General features: G+C 39.1%; 1 protein-coding gene across 1 annotated transcript in view; it reads right to left on the bottom strand.

Annotated features, from left to right (window-relative positions):
- Window positions 1–2,593: 2,593 nt before the first annotated feature.
- LOC114241316 (uncharacterized) overlaps window positions 2,594–17,060 on the bottom strand; it is a 31,171-nt gene continuing 16,704 nt past the window's right edge. The window contains exons 15-22 of the mRNA XM_089734248.1: window positions 16,819–16,975; window positions 16,127–16,273; window positions 15,287–15,418; window positions 14,613–14,742; window positions 10,278–10,416; window positions 9,617–9,708; window positions 8,814–8,925; window positions 2,594–7,814 (exon numbers count right to left, since the gene is read on the bottom strand). Coding sequence (XP_089590374.1) covers window positions 7,691–7,814; window positions 8,814–8,925; window positions 9,617–9,708; window positions 10,278–10,416; window positions 14,613–14,742; window positions 15,287–15,418; window positions 16,127–16,273; window positions 16,819–16,975 — 1,033 coding nt within the window. The 3' untranslated portion in view covers window positions 2,594–7,690. The remainder of the gene's footprint in view (window positions 7,815–8,813; window positions 8,926–9,616; window positions 9,709–10,277; window positions 10,417–14,612; window positions 14,743–15,286; window positions 15,419–16,126; window positions 16,274–16,818; window positions 16,976–17,060) is intronic.

Here is a 17,060-nt window from a genome sequence, read left to right as displayed (position 1 = left end):
GTCTTCATTGTATCGTTTGATGGTACGATAAACGAATCTTTTGGTTATATTCAAATTTTTCAGTATGTTAAAAAATTGAATTGGCGCGTAACCGCAACGATGCAACGCAATAACTGCAACTAAGGGTGAGACTGATATATTAGTATTCATTATGATATTCGTAATACAGCTTGTATTCGTGTATCGGTAATCCGTCGAATTCTGATATGCTAATATTCCGTATTCCTCTATTCATAATAATAGCCAACTCACATCGGTCGGGTTGTATCTATCACTCGAAAATATACTGGCATACGCCGTACGTGTCTCGCGGATATCTGTCTATCACATTCATAACAATACTGCATGCGCTAAGAGTAAGTGAGAAAACTACATGTTTGCATATTGAGCAATGAAAATAAGTACATATCATTATGAGTATAAGGACTATTTTTTAATTCAACTTTTTACATGTCAAAGATGCTAGTGGGAATTTTTAAATGCATTACTTTTTAATGTTTGAACCTTCATTTCTTGATTCAACTAAAGATTCTACTCAAGGTAAAATAGTGCATTTTTACATTTATTGGAATAAAATCGGTTATTTTCATTATTTTAATTTTATTTTCTGTTTCCTTTGAATTAGTTGGTTTTAAAACGATGATTTGAAAAACGAAAGTAGGTACGGTAGTTGACATTGTTTACCAATTTCATAAATAATTGTTTTTTATAATACTGCCACAACTAAATTAAGTGTTTTTACGTAATAAATTATGATGACAATATATTTTTGCGGTGGTATTTAATTATCTTCTACGGACTTCTCAAAATTTAAATAAAAGTGTGATTTTTTTTTATGAAGTTTGATTTGAATCGAAATGACTTTCTAAACAAACTTTTCGTGGATTATAATATGTGGGTATGTTGTGTACCCACTAGCCACGTCAGTACCATGTGAGAGGATTTTTTCAAAAATTTTTCAAAGTTTCTAAACATATTTCTGACCGACGTAACAGGCTTTCGGTAGAAAAAGTAAAAAAGCTGATATTTTTGTGCACCAATAAGAAATAAATAATATTACTAACTTGTTGTTTATATTAATGTACAATGTTGACCAAATTCTGATTTAATAATAATATTAATTTTAATGTACATAATATTACTTGTAAAATATTTAGTGTGAAGTCAAATTCCTAGATACAATATATATATTATTAACTAGCTGACCCGGCAGACTTCGTAGTGCCTCAATCGATAAATAAAAGACCTAAGCTTTTGTATAAAATAAACTTAAAACAAACAAAAGGAATCCGTCCGCCGGGGGTTATCAAAGGAAAAACAAAATTGTTATTTTTATTTCATTCCGAGCATTTTCATATTTATTTTAACTTTTAAGCCTTCTCTGGACTTCCACAAACAATTCAAGACCAAAATTAGCCAAATCGGTCCAGCCGTTCTCGAGTTTTAGCGAGACTAACTAACAGCATTTAATTTTTATATATAATATAATACCTTAACTAATACGTGAATATCCTGATATCTTAATATACTTCGATAAAACGGATAAACGAGTTAAAATTAATACGGTACGAATACCGTATTAAGTGTATTAATAATCATTAACTTATTTCACAAATACCGTATTAAGTTTAACTCGTTTACCCGTTTTATCGAAGTATATTAAGATATCAGGATATTCACGTATTCGTTAAGGTATTATAATATTACATCATGAATATATTAGTATTCGCTAATATTGATAAATATCGGTATTAACCCATCTTTAACTGCAACACGGTCTTCTTTAAGCGTCCACTCCATATTTAAAAATGAGTAAAATTCTAAAAGTATACATTTTTATTTTCATGAACAATTCGAAATTCGAATTCAATAAACTTTTTTGTGGCCAGCATTCTAAAAGAAAAGTTTTTACTGTGTGACAATACATATGACCTGACTAGGTACAATATTACTTCAAGATTAGAAACTGAACTAATACATACACATGTGGTACCCGAGGGTTAAAGAAATCAACGCTAGTTGGCAATCGTCAGGTCAGTAGCCTGTTTGATTTCTGAGACTTCTTGTCGAACCGTCCGTTTTGTTATCGAGAAGAGGGAAGTGGCCCTCTCCCGTATCAAATCCGGGTTGGCCTCCTGCAAGGCTCCGCTATCTCCGTTGCCTTTCAGGTTATATATAAACGACATACCCTGATCGCCGGCGGTTCAGCTAGCCCTCTTCACCGATGTTATGGTTGTTACTCGAGTAAGAAGTTGTTGTTAATCTACAATAAACTACAGAACGCGGTGACCAATTCAGGACAGTGGTTCTGGTAGTGGCGCATCGACATTCGACTCCCGCCACTAAAAGTACAGCCGTGCTCTTCAAAAGAGGCCGGCTTTCCCAGACCACTGCTAGTATCTCGTCTCGAATTAGGCGCGGTAACTCCTTTCTCGCTATCAAAGTTCTTGGCCAGCTCATACTGTGTTGCTGTTATACCGTTGCTTACTTTCGAAGTTAAGAAAAACCAAAACACTTTCGCTTTTTATAATAATATTATTTATTACATTATGTTAGATGGCATATATCGACAGGGGACGAAATTAGAACGCACTTTTAAAGCTCACAATATATTTTTCATAAACCAAATTACGTTATTCCATTCTCGACTTACAAATAAAATCTCAATCAGCTTAACTTGAAAAATATATCGATAGTAATTTCTCACTTTCTCTTTACAACGTGAAAATAGAGAGTATGAGCAGGACGAATGAAGTTCTTCATAACAGCGCTGCCAGACGATAGCTGCTAAACCCGAAGACCTAAAGGTTACCATCAATCCGTCCATAAAAAAAATCTGATTATAAACGAGTTTCGTATTTATTGTAAAATAAGTTTCTTAGCGGGGCTTGCAGTCACAGTTGACCGATAGAAACCGTCAGATTGGCAAGAACCGTTATACCTACCTTTCTTTTTTTATGATTGGGGGATTACTGGTGGCCCTGAGGCCACCAGGACAGGAGGGCGAACAAGGGCTTAGCCTGGAGAAGCGGGCTTTGTTAAAATCTCAGAGTGCCTCCAAAGGAGACCTAACAACTCAAGAGTAGCTGCTTCGCGAATGAATCTCCTGCACGCGTAGTCGCACGGAGGAGTGTAGTTTCGAACTTGTCTGCAGATGGGTGGCGCATTTACGTTATGACGTCGACGCGTCCGGTAACCGCTTAACGCAATGTGGGCCGTGAGCCCCTTCACAAGCTAAAATTTTACTTCACTTTTACTTTACTTCAAAAGCTTTAATTTAAAATAAAAATACACGTATATTTGAGAACGGAATTTGTGACAAATTTCCCAATAAACGGAATTTAATTGCACCAAACAACTTTTAGACAACTATCAAGGGAAACAAGAATGTTATACGAAGCATATAGTTAAATGTTTTTTAAATTGACCGTCTAACAGGTCAGCTAAGACTGTTTTCATCGCGAGGGAGAATTAATCTTTATATCCAATGCCACTCAATAGTGGTCGACACTATCACACCAACGACCTGGCAACGCTGTTTCTATTCTAAATTTATATTTTTAACTTAGATTAGAATCGATACAAAACAATACATACAAAACGAAATAAACATGTCACACGCATTATTCCCTCTTTAAAACGCATCCGCAAAACAAATAACTTATGAGTATTTCGTTAGTTAAATTAATCTTTCATGTCAAAACGGTTTTAATTAATAAAGAGATCTTGAGTTTTGTTCTTTTTTATATATTAAATTAGCGTTGGTAACATCGGTGGTATGCTTACCAAAAATAAAGCAGTTCTTTGATATGAATTATTATTAAGAAGACGAGAGACAACGATATTTAATATAAACTTATAAAATATCAAGAGCGCCCACAAGAAAAAAATAATTAGATAGGCCCTACTTCTTATATTAGCACACTCAAAACACACCTCTTTTCAAGAGTTTCCACAATATTTATTTGTTTATTTATTAAATTACCTATAATTTTCTCAGTTTTATGCATGAAGTGTAGAGATAAGGAGCAGTATTTTGTATAGGGAACAAATTTAAAAAGTGTCCACCTCTAAACAGCAAGCTATAATTCGAAGACTCACCGAAATAGCGCTAGTGTAGGTAGTAGAAATGGTATGAATATAGCAGTTTTAAACTGAGTGAAGTGTGTTAGTTTATAGCGCTGTTTTTTAAATCTTTCCACTTGCGACTATGGCGCCACCATAATTGGCTCCCTTTTTCTCTTTTTAATATACTGAGACGATGCTCCCTACTTCTACCCTCCATAGTTTTATGGTGTACATTTGACATACGACAGATCAAATGAGGCTGACAGGGCAAAGGTGGCCTAAGCCTACCATAATTATATATGGTATACATACTACATACTTATTACTGTGTCCTTACTAACTTATTTTTAAGAAATAACTGTTACTAACATTTATATGGACCATTATCTGAAATAAGGAATTTAATAATAATAATGTGGAGATAACGAGGTCTGAATTTACTTTTACAATGCTTAATACAATGCTTTAGCGATAAGACCGCCAATTGTACTTTTTTGTATTTAATGTATCATCATGCACTGTTTATTTGTTTTTGATGTACAATAAAGGATACTCTCTCTCTCTCTCTCTGCGTAGGCAAAAATAATGTTTACAAAGCCATCTGTTATCTATGGGTGATACTAGGGATAGGCCGTTTTTGCATCAACGTTTATTACCTATATTATAAATAAATTTCAATACATAAGCACGATTATGAAAAATTGTGGGTTAGGTTACTTTTGCGCTGACGGCCTCAAATTTGACACATGAAAAACGTCAAACTGATGATGAACTGAACTGGTGTTTTGTGGCAGCGAAGTCACACAAGTTCACACTTCTTCACGCTATATTTCATATTTTCTTTAATTAAATGCTTGACGCAGGCAATAGCTCTACATAATAATGGCCAATCTTTTTCATAATCTAAATTCGTTTTTGTATTCTCGATTTATAACTATCGGCTTCTATAGTTTTATTGAAACTTCTTTTTATAAAAAAATAAAACAATGTTCTGTTGTTCCATTTTCTAAATGAAAAATACTTGAATAAAACACGTCATTACTGAAAATATAAAACTACATATTGTAAAATGCACGAATAAGTAGAGAAAAAAAGGCATGTTTATATAGAGAGATATCATGATGACATTATCAGAGAATTATATTAATTAACTTACACTTTGATGTTGTTGAAATTCTGTCAATGTACGTTGAAGCTTCTAATTACATCTTAGAACTATCGTTATTATTATTTTAAGTTAATCTATACAGCTCGACCAAGCTAAGTTTGCACCTCGCATCGATTACGTCATACAGCCGCTTAGGTACGGTCTGAAAAAAGGATCCGGTATGACTTTAAAAATGTAAACAAATGTTTGTTAGATTTTACTTTGCATTTATTGTTTTTAACAGGGAGACGAAAACTCGTATGACGCGTGTCGGCGACAAAGATGCTAACCGTACTGACGCGACAGGGCGATCGCGGGAAGGTGAGCGGGGGAGCGGGCGGAGCGCCGCATTCCAGCGAGGTGCAAACTTGGCTTGGTCGTGTTGTACATGCGAGAGAGCCTTCACAAATCCCAATTTCAAGGCTATCAGAGGTAATCAATCTTATAATTGGCGCTTTAATGATCTTAGATTAAAATTAAACAGTACTTAATTGATAAATTAGTCATGGTATATTTATTAATATGTGATATAAATAAAAGTATAAAGCCATTTTTAAATCTCATCCGAATTAATTAAATGCATTTCATTTCATTTTCAATCCTTTACAACGTAATATATTATGCGATTGAGTTTTGTTGAATTTTTTTTTTATATTCACACAGTAGAAGCAATAAAAATTAGGTTTTAGAAATTACTTAGATATTTTTGGTAGACGGATTTTTTTTTTAAACTAGTTATCCAGCTGCCTTCGTCAAAACTGAACGTATGCAATATAGAATTTCTAAAATAAATTAATTAAAAAATGAAAAAGTTTAATAATTAATTTAAATTGCATTTTAAATGTAATTGTAAACAATCACATTTACTTAAAATAAGATAAAAAAGCAATTAAAACGGTAAATCTCATTTAACTGCTTCAGTATTATTTCGTGTATAAAAACATGAACAGTATTATTTTATTAATTTCATACAACATCGATAATGATATCTCATCTCTCTCGCACCTCATCCAAACTCTAGACACAGAAAGAGATGTACGATGTGTTCAAAGCGGGATGTCAATTTTGACACATACTTTTTTTATCAACTCGTGCAAATGCAATGACTTTTTTTACAAGCTGCCAGCCGTGAGCGTTCGGAGCATAGAAACTGAAGCATAGTAGCTTCGAATTCGAAAACTGATCTCACATCACAGGTCACTGGCCATCGTGGTTTTTAAACAAGATAAAATAAATTATTGATGAATTAAAATAAGTTTCCACTCAAAGAATAGTAATATGGACATTCGACGGTCATCTTATTCCATGTACTATGCCCGGCAAAAGTGGATGGATAATTCCAAAGCATGTGTCCACGCACTTGTGCAACTGATTGTACTTCGTCATTACGACATACAAAGCGAGAGTTAGCCAAACTCATACAAACTCATCACAGCGGTAACTCTCACCACAGCCAATGTATTTTCATAGAGAGCTTTCCATCCTATAAGCTTTTGAAGATAAACCTATGCGTTCGATCTAGGATCTAGTTATATATTATTTACACTTCACTACTCTCACTAGCTAGGCACTATGTTATTTTACAAATGATACTCTGAGTATTGAGGCATTCCTACAGATCTTTGGTATTCGTAAAGCATAATATTACTGAAGCGATATTACCTTTATCATCAGCTTAAGTTGGCAGATGTTTTTTTTATGACCTGGTAACTAAGACCTTGAAGTCTCTAAACCTAAAGAATTTTCTTTGAATTCGTTCTTTCATTCAGTACTGTCAACGGTTACGAACAAAATATTCTGATATGATTTCAAAAATGGAAATATTACTTATTAATAGGTACGCTTTTTTTAACTTATTATTTTAATTTATATAAAGGGATTCCTGTGAGAAAGATATTAAAAAAAAATTAAGCTCGAACTGCATTTCATACCAATTTGGCATTTTTTTAAGCGTTGCGACAGTTTTTAATTCTCTATATTACAAGTCACCGATACTACATTTGCCAGATTATTTCTAAGGCATACTTCTATTTAATTCCAGTTCCCTATACATTTATATAGAGACAATTTTATGCAACGCCAATGTCAGTATTGATATCGATAAATATTATTGTTTTGTTGTCGATACGGGCATAGCTGTTGTCAGAGTCCGACTTAAGACCGCCACCAGTATCAACCAGCAGTCCGGTCCGATACTTATATTTAATCGTAGCTATTTAACCTAAAAATTGATTATACATTAATAATTGCCAATAATCGATTATTTTATCACTTTACGTACGGATAATTGGTGCGTTTACGTATTAATTAGCATCGTTGTATATTCGAACGTCACTGTCTACATGACATCAGGCACTAGTGAGGGGGAGGGGAGGTCGGTCGGCGTCCAGCAAGCGTAGAGTCGTTGTATTCTCGGATGTCAATATCGACGTGACATCAGGCACTAGTGAGGAGGGTGGGGGGTCAGGCGGGGGGTCAGACGGGGGTGCCGGGCGGGGGCCGCTCGTCGAGGGACACGTCCTCGGGGCTGGCGAGGTCGGCGCGCAGCCTCACGCCGCGCCCGCTCAGCGTCCACCGACACGTGCTGCGACCGGACACTCTGGGGAAGAATCAAACGTTTAGTGAAACAATCAGGGTGTAAGTTTGTATACATGTTGAGCTTGTTATTAGAATTATCATTAATTATTAATAGACACAACTGTCAACAAAAAAACATTCAATTTAACGCAAGCTTGCTTATAATACATCTCATATTGACAATGACTTTTGGTTTAAGCGACATTATTGCAACATTACAGGAGAGGCCGAAAAACTTTTTTTTTTTTGCTTAGATGGGTGGACGACCTCACAGCCCACCTGGTGTTAAGTGGTTACTGGAGACATCTACAACGTAAATGCGCCACCCACCTTGAGATATGAGTTCTAAGATCTCAGTATATTTACAATGGCTGCCCCACCCTTCAAGTCTTCTTCAGCTATTTGAATGTGGTAAACACAACTAACGTTCAATTAAAAACATCGAACTGTTATAATATCAAATATAACGCACCTTTAATTACAAAGATAAATGTCACAAGTTAAACGACACATGAGTCGTCTATTATCAAAGGTGGCAATCAGTGCATTTGGACAAAAAAATGTTATTGATATGGCAATACAGATTGATTTGAATATCAATCGTCTCCTTCAAAGAATACGGTTCAAAACCTGCATTAAATAAAGTATTAACTTAACCTGTTATTTATCTAAGATGTCGTTCAGAAGAGTTTTGTGACTGCCAATGGAATACAAAGTCAATAATTCGTTTTTCTGATTTACCAATAATTGTCCAAAAGTCACATTGCCGGCTTTGATAATAGTCTACTCACATATAACACAAGCTTAATGGTAGGCAGCGACTTGGCTGTCCCTGGTTTTGCTGAAGTCCATGGGCGACGGTAACCACTGACCATCAGGTGGGCCGTATGCTCCTCTGCTTACAAGGGAAATAGCCTTTCCCTCCTCAATATATAATACTATTCTAGTGACTACGTCTGCAAGGCAGAAGTAGGCTGAAGCGACTAGTAAAATTGTTTAGTTAACCAACGTATTAAGCAACCTGCAAAGTCCGTCGTCTTCCTCCCTTGGTCGTTCTTCCTCCTCGGCGCTGGCCTCCGAGCTGGATCCCTCCGAGCTGCCTCCACCTCGATACCTCTCCACTTCGTCTGTTGCTATGTTCAACATAAACATCAATAGCACGACAATATATTTTTAAGCTATTGCATAGCTTTTATCGCGGGCTTTGGGCGCGGCGACCAAGTCAAGAAATTCCGTAACGAAAATAAAACCTAACACCCCTACACTCCGCCTATCATGTAGCTCGCGTTCAACACATTCACACGTTGCGCTTGTGTAGCGTTTGTGAATAAGCGAGCGGCGTGACGTCGCACTGTATGCGCATCATGAAAAGTCTGCCCATCTCTTTCTCGCGCGGTCTAGCAATTATGAGTGTGAAGGGGACAGTTAAGGTTTTGCTTTTGTTAATGTTTAATTTTATTATTGTTTTAATATTATATTATTTTTGTCTAATTATAATTGCATAAGTTGATAAAAATGCTATGCAATAGCTTTACAGCGGCAGTCCCGGAGTGCCACATGTGTTTTATTAATTACGCATTTTTTTTTCCAATTTTTATTACACAACGTTATTCCTTCACCGTGGAAGTTACTCGTGAACATTTCTTAAGTACATATTTCATTAGAAAAATTGTTACCTGCCTACGGGATTCGAACTCCGGCGCAGTCGCATCGTTAGATACGAATGCACCGGACGTCTTATCCTTTAGGCCACGACGACTTCCAGACAGGATGATGTTACTGTGAAATTTGTAGATAAATGATGTTGTTTCGCCGCATGCTCACCTCGCTTCTCGTCGCAGTCGGGCGCGTCCTCCAGGCTCTTCAGTATCTCGGCGCACAGCTCCGAGTCCAGCGGGACGGGGTTGTCCGAGTCCCTGCGCGACACAAGCGGACACACTGAGCACACGGGACACGCGCCACACCAATGACGTATACATAATAAATTCTAGAAAATTCTTTATGATTTTATGATTATGGCAACTATTACCAACGACGTATAAATTTCAAATTCTAGAAAGGTCTTTTATGATTTTAGTAACATTTCAATGTTTTTTTTTTGTGTGAGGGCAACTCCCAATTAGGTCCCGTCGTCGGATTCTGTTTCTGTTTTGGCTTCATTAAGCATAAATAGCAATAAGTAAGTATTTGTATAGTAAGCAGTCGACATCGGTCAAAGCACGTCATTTCCGATCCTCCCGATCCTTGCACGGTGCTTTTAGATACCCCAAGCACCGGTCATCGTTTTCGTCGAAGCCCTCGCTTTCTCGAGTAAATTAACCCACAGACAAAACCCATCGAGTTTCTTGCCAGACCTTTTCAGTAGTGTTGGTTTTCGATCTGGTGGTAGATTCTGCGAAGCACTGCTCTTGCTAGGGACAGTGCTAGCAACGTCGTCAGGTTTGAGCCCCGTGAGCTCACCTACTAGTTAGGGGGGGGGGAGTACCTGTTGTGCAGCACTAGCGCGACGGTGGCGGGGTGGGGCAGCGGGGGCTGCAGCGCGGCGCGGGGGCTGAAGGCGGCGGGCTCGAGTGCGGGCGCGGACACGCGCAGCGCCGGCCCCGAGCCCCACGAGCACCACACGTCTGTGGAACACAGCAGATACAAGCTCGTTTTATCTAACAGAGTAAGTGATGTAGGATTCCGAGCATACTTGTGTGAGCACAGAGCGAGGGGGCAGTAGTTGTTTATAATGATAACTCCGAATTTTACTTACTCACTTTAATACACACATCATCATTATCCTGCCCTTCTCCCAGTCTTAATACACACAATCACGTACAAATATTCTATGTTATAACTGTTATTGTTAATGTTGTAATTAATAAATGTTACAGTCGCGAGGACTGGACTCGACTTTCGCGGAACCAGGTTGTTGTACGACTGCTATGTTATGTTCAACTGCGACTTTTAAATAAACGTGCAATGTGGCGTTATTGCTTGCTAAGATGTTCGGTCGCATTACACCGAACAATATTAATGACGCGATACTGTTCGTTATTTTGTACTCCCTTAATTTTGAATCTATTTTCACTTTTATCCTTTCAGATAGGGAGATGATCTATCTACAATAGGCTAATCTGTGGTTCATTCATTAATAATATCTCGGTGGGACTTTTTGGCGGGAACGCGAGAAGTGAAGTTGTGTGATTTGTTTTATTTTGTCTATTTAGTGTTTCTTCAGGTTTAAATGTGTAATAACGGTGGTTTATTAAGTGTTTAATTTAAAATGTAATGAACTGCTTAATTTAATTTAGTAAAAAAATTTATAATCGATCAATTCAAATGTAAATTTGACTGTTCGACTTTCCGAGGGATGATTATGAAAATAAACTTGGATTAGAAAAAACTTGTATATTCAATTGAAAATCATAATCTAGGATTCCAGTGTCACTTATGACAAGGGTATCATGACAACGGATTTGCGTATTACAGCGCTCTCTAGTGACGGTTTTAGGAGTTGGAAGAAACAGGGTGAACATTCCGCCCACCATGAACTACAAAAGTTCATAGCCAACAATGAGGCCATCAAATTTTACATGTACAATTAACATCTCCATGAAACCGTAACATCTTAACCTAATAGTAATCAATAAAGAACTGCTCAACATGAACTAAATATAAACTTACACATTAAAGAAACCATAATAACGACAAAGTTCAGTCAAGGGTTGCTTTTAAACAGTTCGTACTTACTTACAACTAAACAATAACAAAATACTTAATAGCTGATGCATCCAAAGATACATTTAAGTTACATACATTGCATGAAATATCTACAGTTATTCAGGTAAGTAATGTTAAAAAGCGATAGGCAAAATGCAAAGTTTGGAGACTGGTCTTACAATTTTAGATTTCTTACATTTGATAGTACCCTTGTGACATTATCTGGAAGTCAGTATGCTCTGGTACGACCTTGACCATTCGATACATCTTAATTATGTCCGCAATAAATCATTGTTCAATGACTTGCCGCTGGTACCCTTACACGAAGCGTCGAAAACAACGCCGACCTTCGTTGTACTTTTGTCCTCGCGAACAACCAACTGCATGATGAGGTAGATAAACGCATCCTGGCTTAGCAGCTTCTTGTTTGTCATTAATTACTTCTATATGATTCATAGCCAGGTGGCTACATTTATTACCTTGGATTATTCTTGCTTCAAGACTGGATTATTTTCAAGTTTCTTCTTGAGCAAGTGGATTGTTGTCGCGAAAAGGAAGACCTACAACATAACGACCCAAACTGTCCCTAGTTGTAGTGGATTCAAAGTATCTTTCACAGGATTCTTCTTCCTTGGATAAAAGTGGATGATGCTAGTCAGTTTCAATCTCCCAGAACTGACGCAGCAAATCATTGATTGAGTTGTCATGGGTATGTGCGCTAATAATGTAAGGAGTATCCCCACTAACTTAAACTCGTCCCGACAGGATCCATCCCAGCTGTGTATTTTGAGCTGTCAAGATTCCAGATGGATTTCTCAATATGCCTTCTGACAAACCTGACCATACACATCAGCGCCCAGTAGAAGATCTATATTGCTTGGTGTACCATATCCTGGATCAGCCATCTGCAATTGCAACAATTCCGGCCAATCCTGTAATTGAATTTGCTGTGAAGGAAGAGTGGATGTTAGGCAGTTTAAAACATAGGCTTGAACGGGATAGCTAAAAGAGTTATATGTGGACTGTACTTTAAATTGAACCATATGTTTTACTGAAATACTAGATTTTTCTCCTCCTAAACCAGATATGGTACTTCGAACTGGCAACCTTCAAAGCTGCAAAAGTTGAACTGCGTGTTCACTAACAAACGAGGCTTGAGAGCCATGATCCAACAATGTCCTAAGTGTGTGATACATACCCTTGCTGGATACATTAACTAATGCGGTAGCTAACATTACTTGACTACTTGATCTCATTTCACTGTTAGAAAAATGGCTGACAACACGCTCCACGTGATCCGCCGCCTGCGGTTCTTGTGCTGGCTCCCGCTGTTGATTAGCGGGCTGACTAGGGCCCGCCAGGGCCGGATTGTGTGTGCCGCCTTCCTGGTGCAGCAGCGAGTGATGACGTCGGCCACAGCGCCGACAAGCCGTGCGTCGTTTGCACTGTGTTACCGAATGGTTAGCTCCGAAGCAATTGAAACACAGTTTTCTCTTCTGGATGAACTCCCGGCGATTCTCGATGGCTTCTAATACAAATTTCTTGCATTGATAAAGTAAGTGATCTCCCGAACAGAATGGGCAGGATACAGACATCGTCACGCTGAACACCTTCGGTTTATTCACTACATCCTTACCTCTAGACTCTATTCTTTGGTTTGGTTCTAAAAACTCGAGTGCTCGATATCTTGATTCCAGGAATGATTGGAACTCGCTTAGTGTAGGCAATCGATCAGCCTGTTCGCTTAGTTTTTGTTCCCATTGTTTCCGGGATTCATTATCCAATTTTATTGTGATGAGATATATAATCAAGATGTCCCATGTCGATACAGGTATACCAAGGTTAGATAAAGCGTGCAAGCAATCATTTGTCGTATTGAATATTTGTTTGACAACGTTGGATGACTCTGAAGATAAAGCCCTTTTGCCCAACCAGCCTGGCCAGAATGCAGTTCGCGATGTAACGTTTGTTATTGTACCTTTTGTTTAATAGCTATAATCGTTACTTTCGCATCCCAATATAACATTCTGGTGATTTTCTTCAAACTTTAACCAATGTTGTTCCAATAATTGCAATCTCGTTTCGATATATTCCCTTGTTATTCTAGACGCAGGTGACTTTTTGAAATTAACCTGTGCCTTAAATATCTTATTTTGAACATCGGTTTGCAATTTAATATAACTTTCCGGGCCCATTCTTCACATTCACTGGTACTTAGCAACGAAATAGTTTTGTGTTAATTACGGTTTGTAACGTTCTTTTGCACTTAAAATTGTTGTTTATCATTAGTTGTTTTCTTATCCGGCTCGTATTGGACCATGTTCGACTTTCCGAGGGATGATTATGAAAATAAACTTGGATTAGAAAAAACTTGTATATTCAATTGAAAATCATAATCTAGGATTCCAGTGTCACTTATGACAAGGGTATCATGACAACGGATTTGCGTATTACAGCGCTCTCTAGTGACGGTTTTAGGAGTTGGAAGAAACAGGGTGAACATTGACTTTTTTTAAGGAATTTTATAATCTGGTAACTAAGACCTTTAAGTCAAGTCTTGTTTTAATTTATATTCTTATTTTTATGAAAAATGATAATATGAAGTGAAATGAAATGATATGAGATGATTTGGTATGAAATATATTCTCAATAAAATGGTGGTCATTTACTGAGACTTTTTAGCGGACTTTTTGGAGGATCCCGAGAAGTTACGTTCAGTGGCTTTTTCCCACATTAGTGCACTTTCACAGATACTAAACAGTAAATAAACCACCGTTATTACACATTCAAACCCGAAGAAACACTAAATAGACAAAATAAAACAAATCACACTTCACTCCTCGCGTTCCCGCCTAAAAGATTATAAATTTTACGAAACTTGAAGTATTTTGAATTGGATTTAACTAGAGGCGATCGATGAATGTCTAAGCTTTGCATTGCTGATGTCTAAAGTTCGAGAACAATTTTTGGTTTACGACTAACGCACGAAAGGTGGCATTCCAGTAATGTTTCCTACGAGCCAGTGGTGCCATTCACGGTAGACCATTCCAGTTGTATTTAGTTTTGAATCGTAATACAGTCGATTGGCTCCAAAGTCCGCTAGCAGTATAATTACATGGGCAGTCGGCGGGCTGGTCGTGGTCGTGGTGGGGCAGCACGTCGGGCGGGGGCGCCCCCTCGCTGCCCTCCAGCGGCAGCCGCGCTTCGCCGTCCTGCAGCGCCACCACCGTCTCCGCGTCGAACACCTGGACGTCACATACGTTAGGGCACTTACACATCAGCCGAGCTACCGGAGCCAAAACTTCACAAAACTTTATGTTACTAATAGAATACTAGCGAATACATTAATCTCCTTAAGACATCAGATCGACATGCTCCGTGGCAGAAGGGGGCAGTTTGGTTGGGTGGACGAGCTCACGGCCCACCTGACGTTAAGTGGTTAGCAGAGCCCCTAGACATTTACAACGTAAATGCCGCCACCCACCTTAAGAGTTCTAAGGTCTCACTTTTAACAGTACAACGACTGTTCCCACTTCAGACCGAAACGCATTACTGCTTCACGGCAGAAATAGACGGAGTGTCGTACCTACCCGTGCGGACTCGCAAGAGGTCCTACCACCAGTAATTATAATTTTGCGGGTTTGATTTTAATTACACGCATGTACATCGCTACACACGAATACACCGGACGTCTTTTCTTTTAGGCCACGACGACTTCTGAATGGCGGTCCCCACCCGTGCGGACTCCTAGTACTCCTAGTAGTGCGGCACCAGTATATCGAGACCTACCTCGACGAGCATGTTGGCGGCGAGCCCGTGCCAGTCGTCGGGCGCCAGGCCGCGCTGCGCCCACCACGACTCCTCGCGCGCCTCCCGCCGCCACAGCGCGCTCAGCTCCGCAGCCGACGCTTCGATCGCCCGCTGCGCACGACAACGAGGTTATAGCGAGACAGTGGACACGTCCGGCGCCCGCAAAGCACGCGACGCGACTGCGCCGGGGACTATCCAATACCCACAGTCAGGTGCTTTTGTTTTTTTTTTTAAACACAATATCGTGTCTAAGTATTTCTTCCACGATGTAGATATCATAGCATCATGTAATAAAAATCAAATGATTACTAATTCAATTGAATTCAATTTATTTATTATCTAATAACAAGAATCCATCACTTACATACACATCTAAATCAACATTAAATTACAATAGGCATCTATCTATATATAAAAAAAATATATAGTTCACAGCCCTATCTACCGTATAAAAAAACTATTATGTGTCTATAGCTTTAAAATTTATCTATAGCTTTCATTTCATATAGTTCTTTTTTTTTATTGCCCTTGCAGGCAGACGAGCATACGGCCCATCTGATGGTGAGTGGTTACCGTCGCCCATGGACTTCAGCAATGTCAGGGGCAGAACCAAGCCGCTGCCCATCGCATAATATTCTCCACAAGCCTCTTTTGAAGAAGGAAAAAAATCCTTAAAAATTCACCTTCATACAAAATTTTATACGAAAATATTTTACTTGTTAATTTAAAATTGTTTTTACACCTAGCAGATTTTGGTTTGGCAGCGACGACATACTACTTGTGAAATGTTCTATGGCTAGAGGAGAGTGCGCCGGTTACCCTGAGGTCCCGCGGGGAGAGCCGCGCCCGCGCCCGCGCCGCGTCCGACAGCGGCAGCGCCAGCTCCCGGCGCCGCGCCGCCACCTTGTCCCGCAGCGAGCCCGCCAGCGACCCGCACTCGCGCTCCAGCTGCCGGTACGCGCCGCGCTGTCCACAACACGCGGTAAAGGCCTCGTCAAACAGAACGCGTACTTAGCGTTATAGCGTCGCGGTTTTAACGTCGCGCTCTTTTCATGTCACACAAATTGATTAGATGAGCCTAACGCTCCTTGACGCAACGTAACATTCGCCAAACCATAGTGCCTTTCGATAGCAGTGTGAAAATTTAAAAATATTAAGATTTCGAGTGATTCAGATGTGGCATTTTATAAGTATGAGTATTATTCTGCATAGCACTTGATCTCTGAAAAAAAAAACTGAAAATCGCTCGCTTAGATAGCGAGTCGAACTGAAAAATGTATTTTTTTTATCCGCTCATTCTGGTCAGGATATTAATAAGTAATAAAATTATTGCGTTGTCGTCAGTACCTGTTCTGAGAGCAATCATTCGAGTTATTGGGACATTTCGAAGTTGCTGAAAATTATGTTGAAAGATTCCGTCAAATAGATGATAAATAGAAACAGGTAAGGTTATTATATTCAAAGCGCGTGTACAATTAATTTTCTCAAGTGTCCAAGTACAGAATCCGTACCTTGGCTATTTGTACAGAGAAGGGCCCGAAGCAGGCGTCCACGAAGTGTTCGAAGTCCCTGAGCGGACGCTCGATGGCGCGCTCCGTGTCCGCCGCCCAGCGACCCAGCGCCTCCAGCTCGGCGCGCGCGCACACCGCCGCCGCCGCCTGCGTGCACCTGCGCGCACGCACGCACCTCGCACCCGCACCACACACCCGCCGCCACGGACCCGTCGCAGTCCGAGGGGGGTAGCGACATTTGT

This window comes from Bombyx mandarina, chromosome 17, assembly GCF_030267445.1.
Source record: "Bombyx mandarina strain Sakado chromosome 17, ASM3026744v2".
Classification (NCBI taxonomy): Eukaryota; Metazoa; Arthropoda; class Insecta; order Lepidoptera; family Bombycidae; genus Bombyx; species Bombyx mandarina.
The sequence above is the reverse complement of the archived record's forward strand: the minus strand, read 5'-3'. Positions and strand labels throughout refer to the sequence as shown.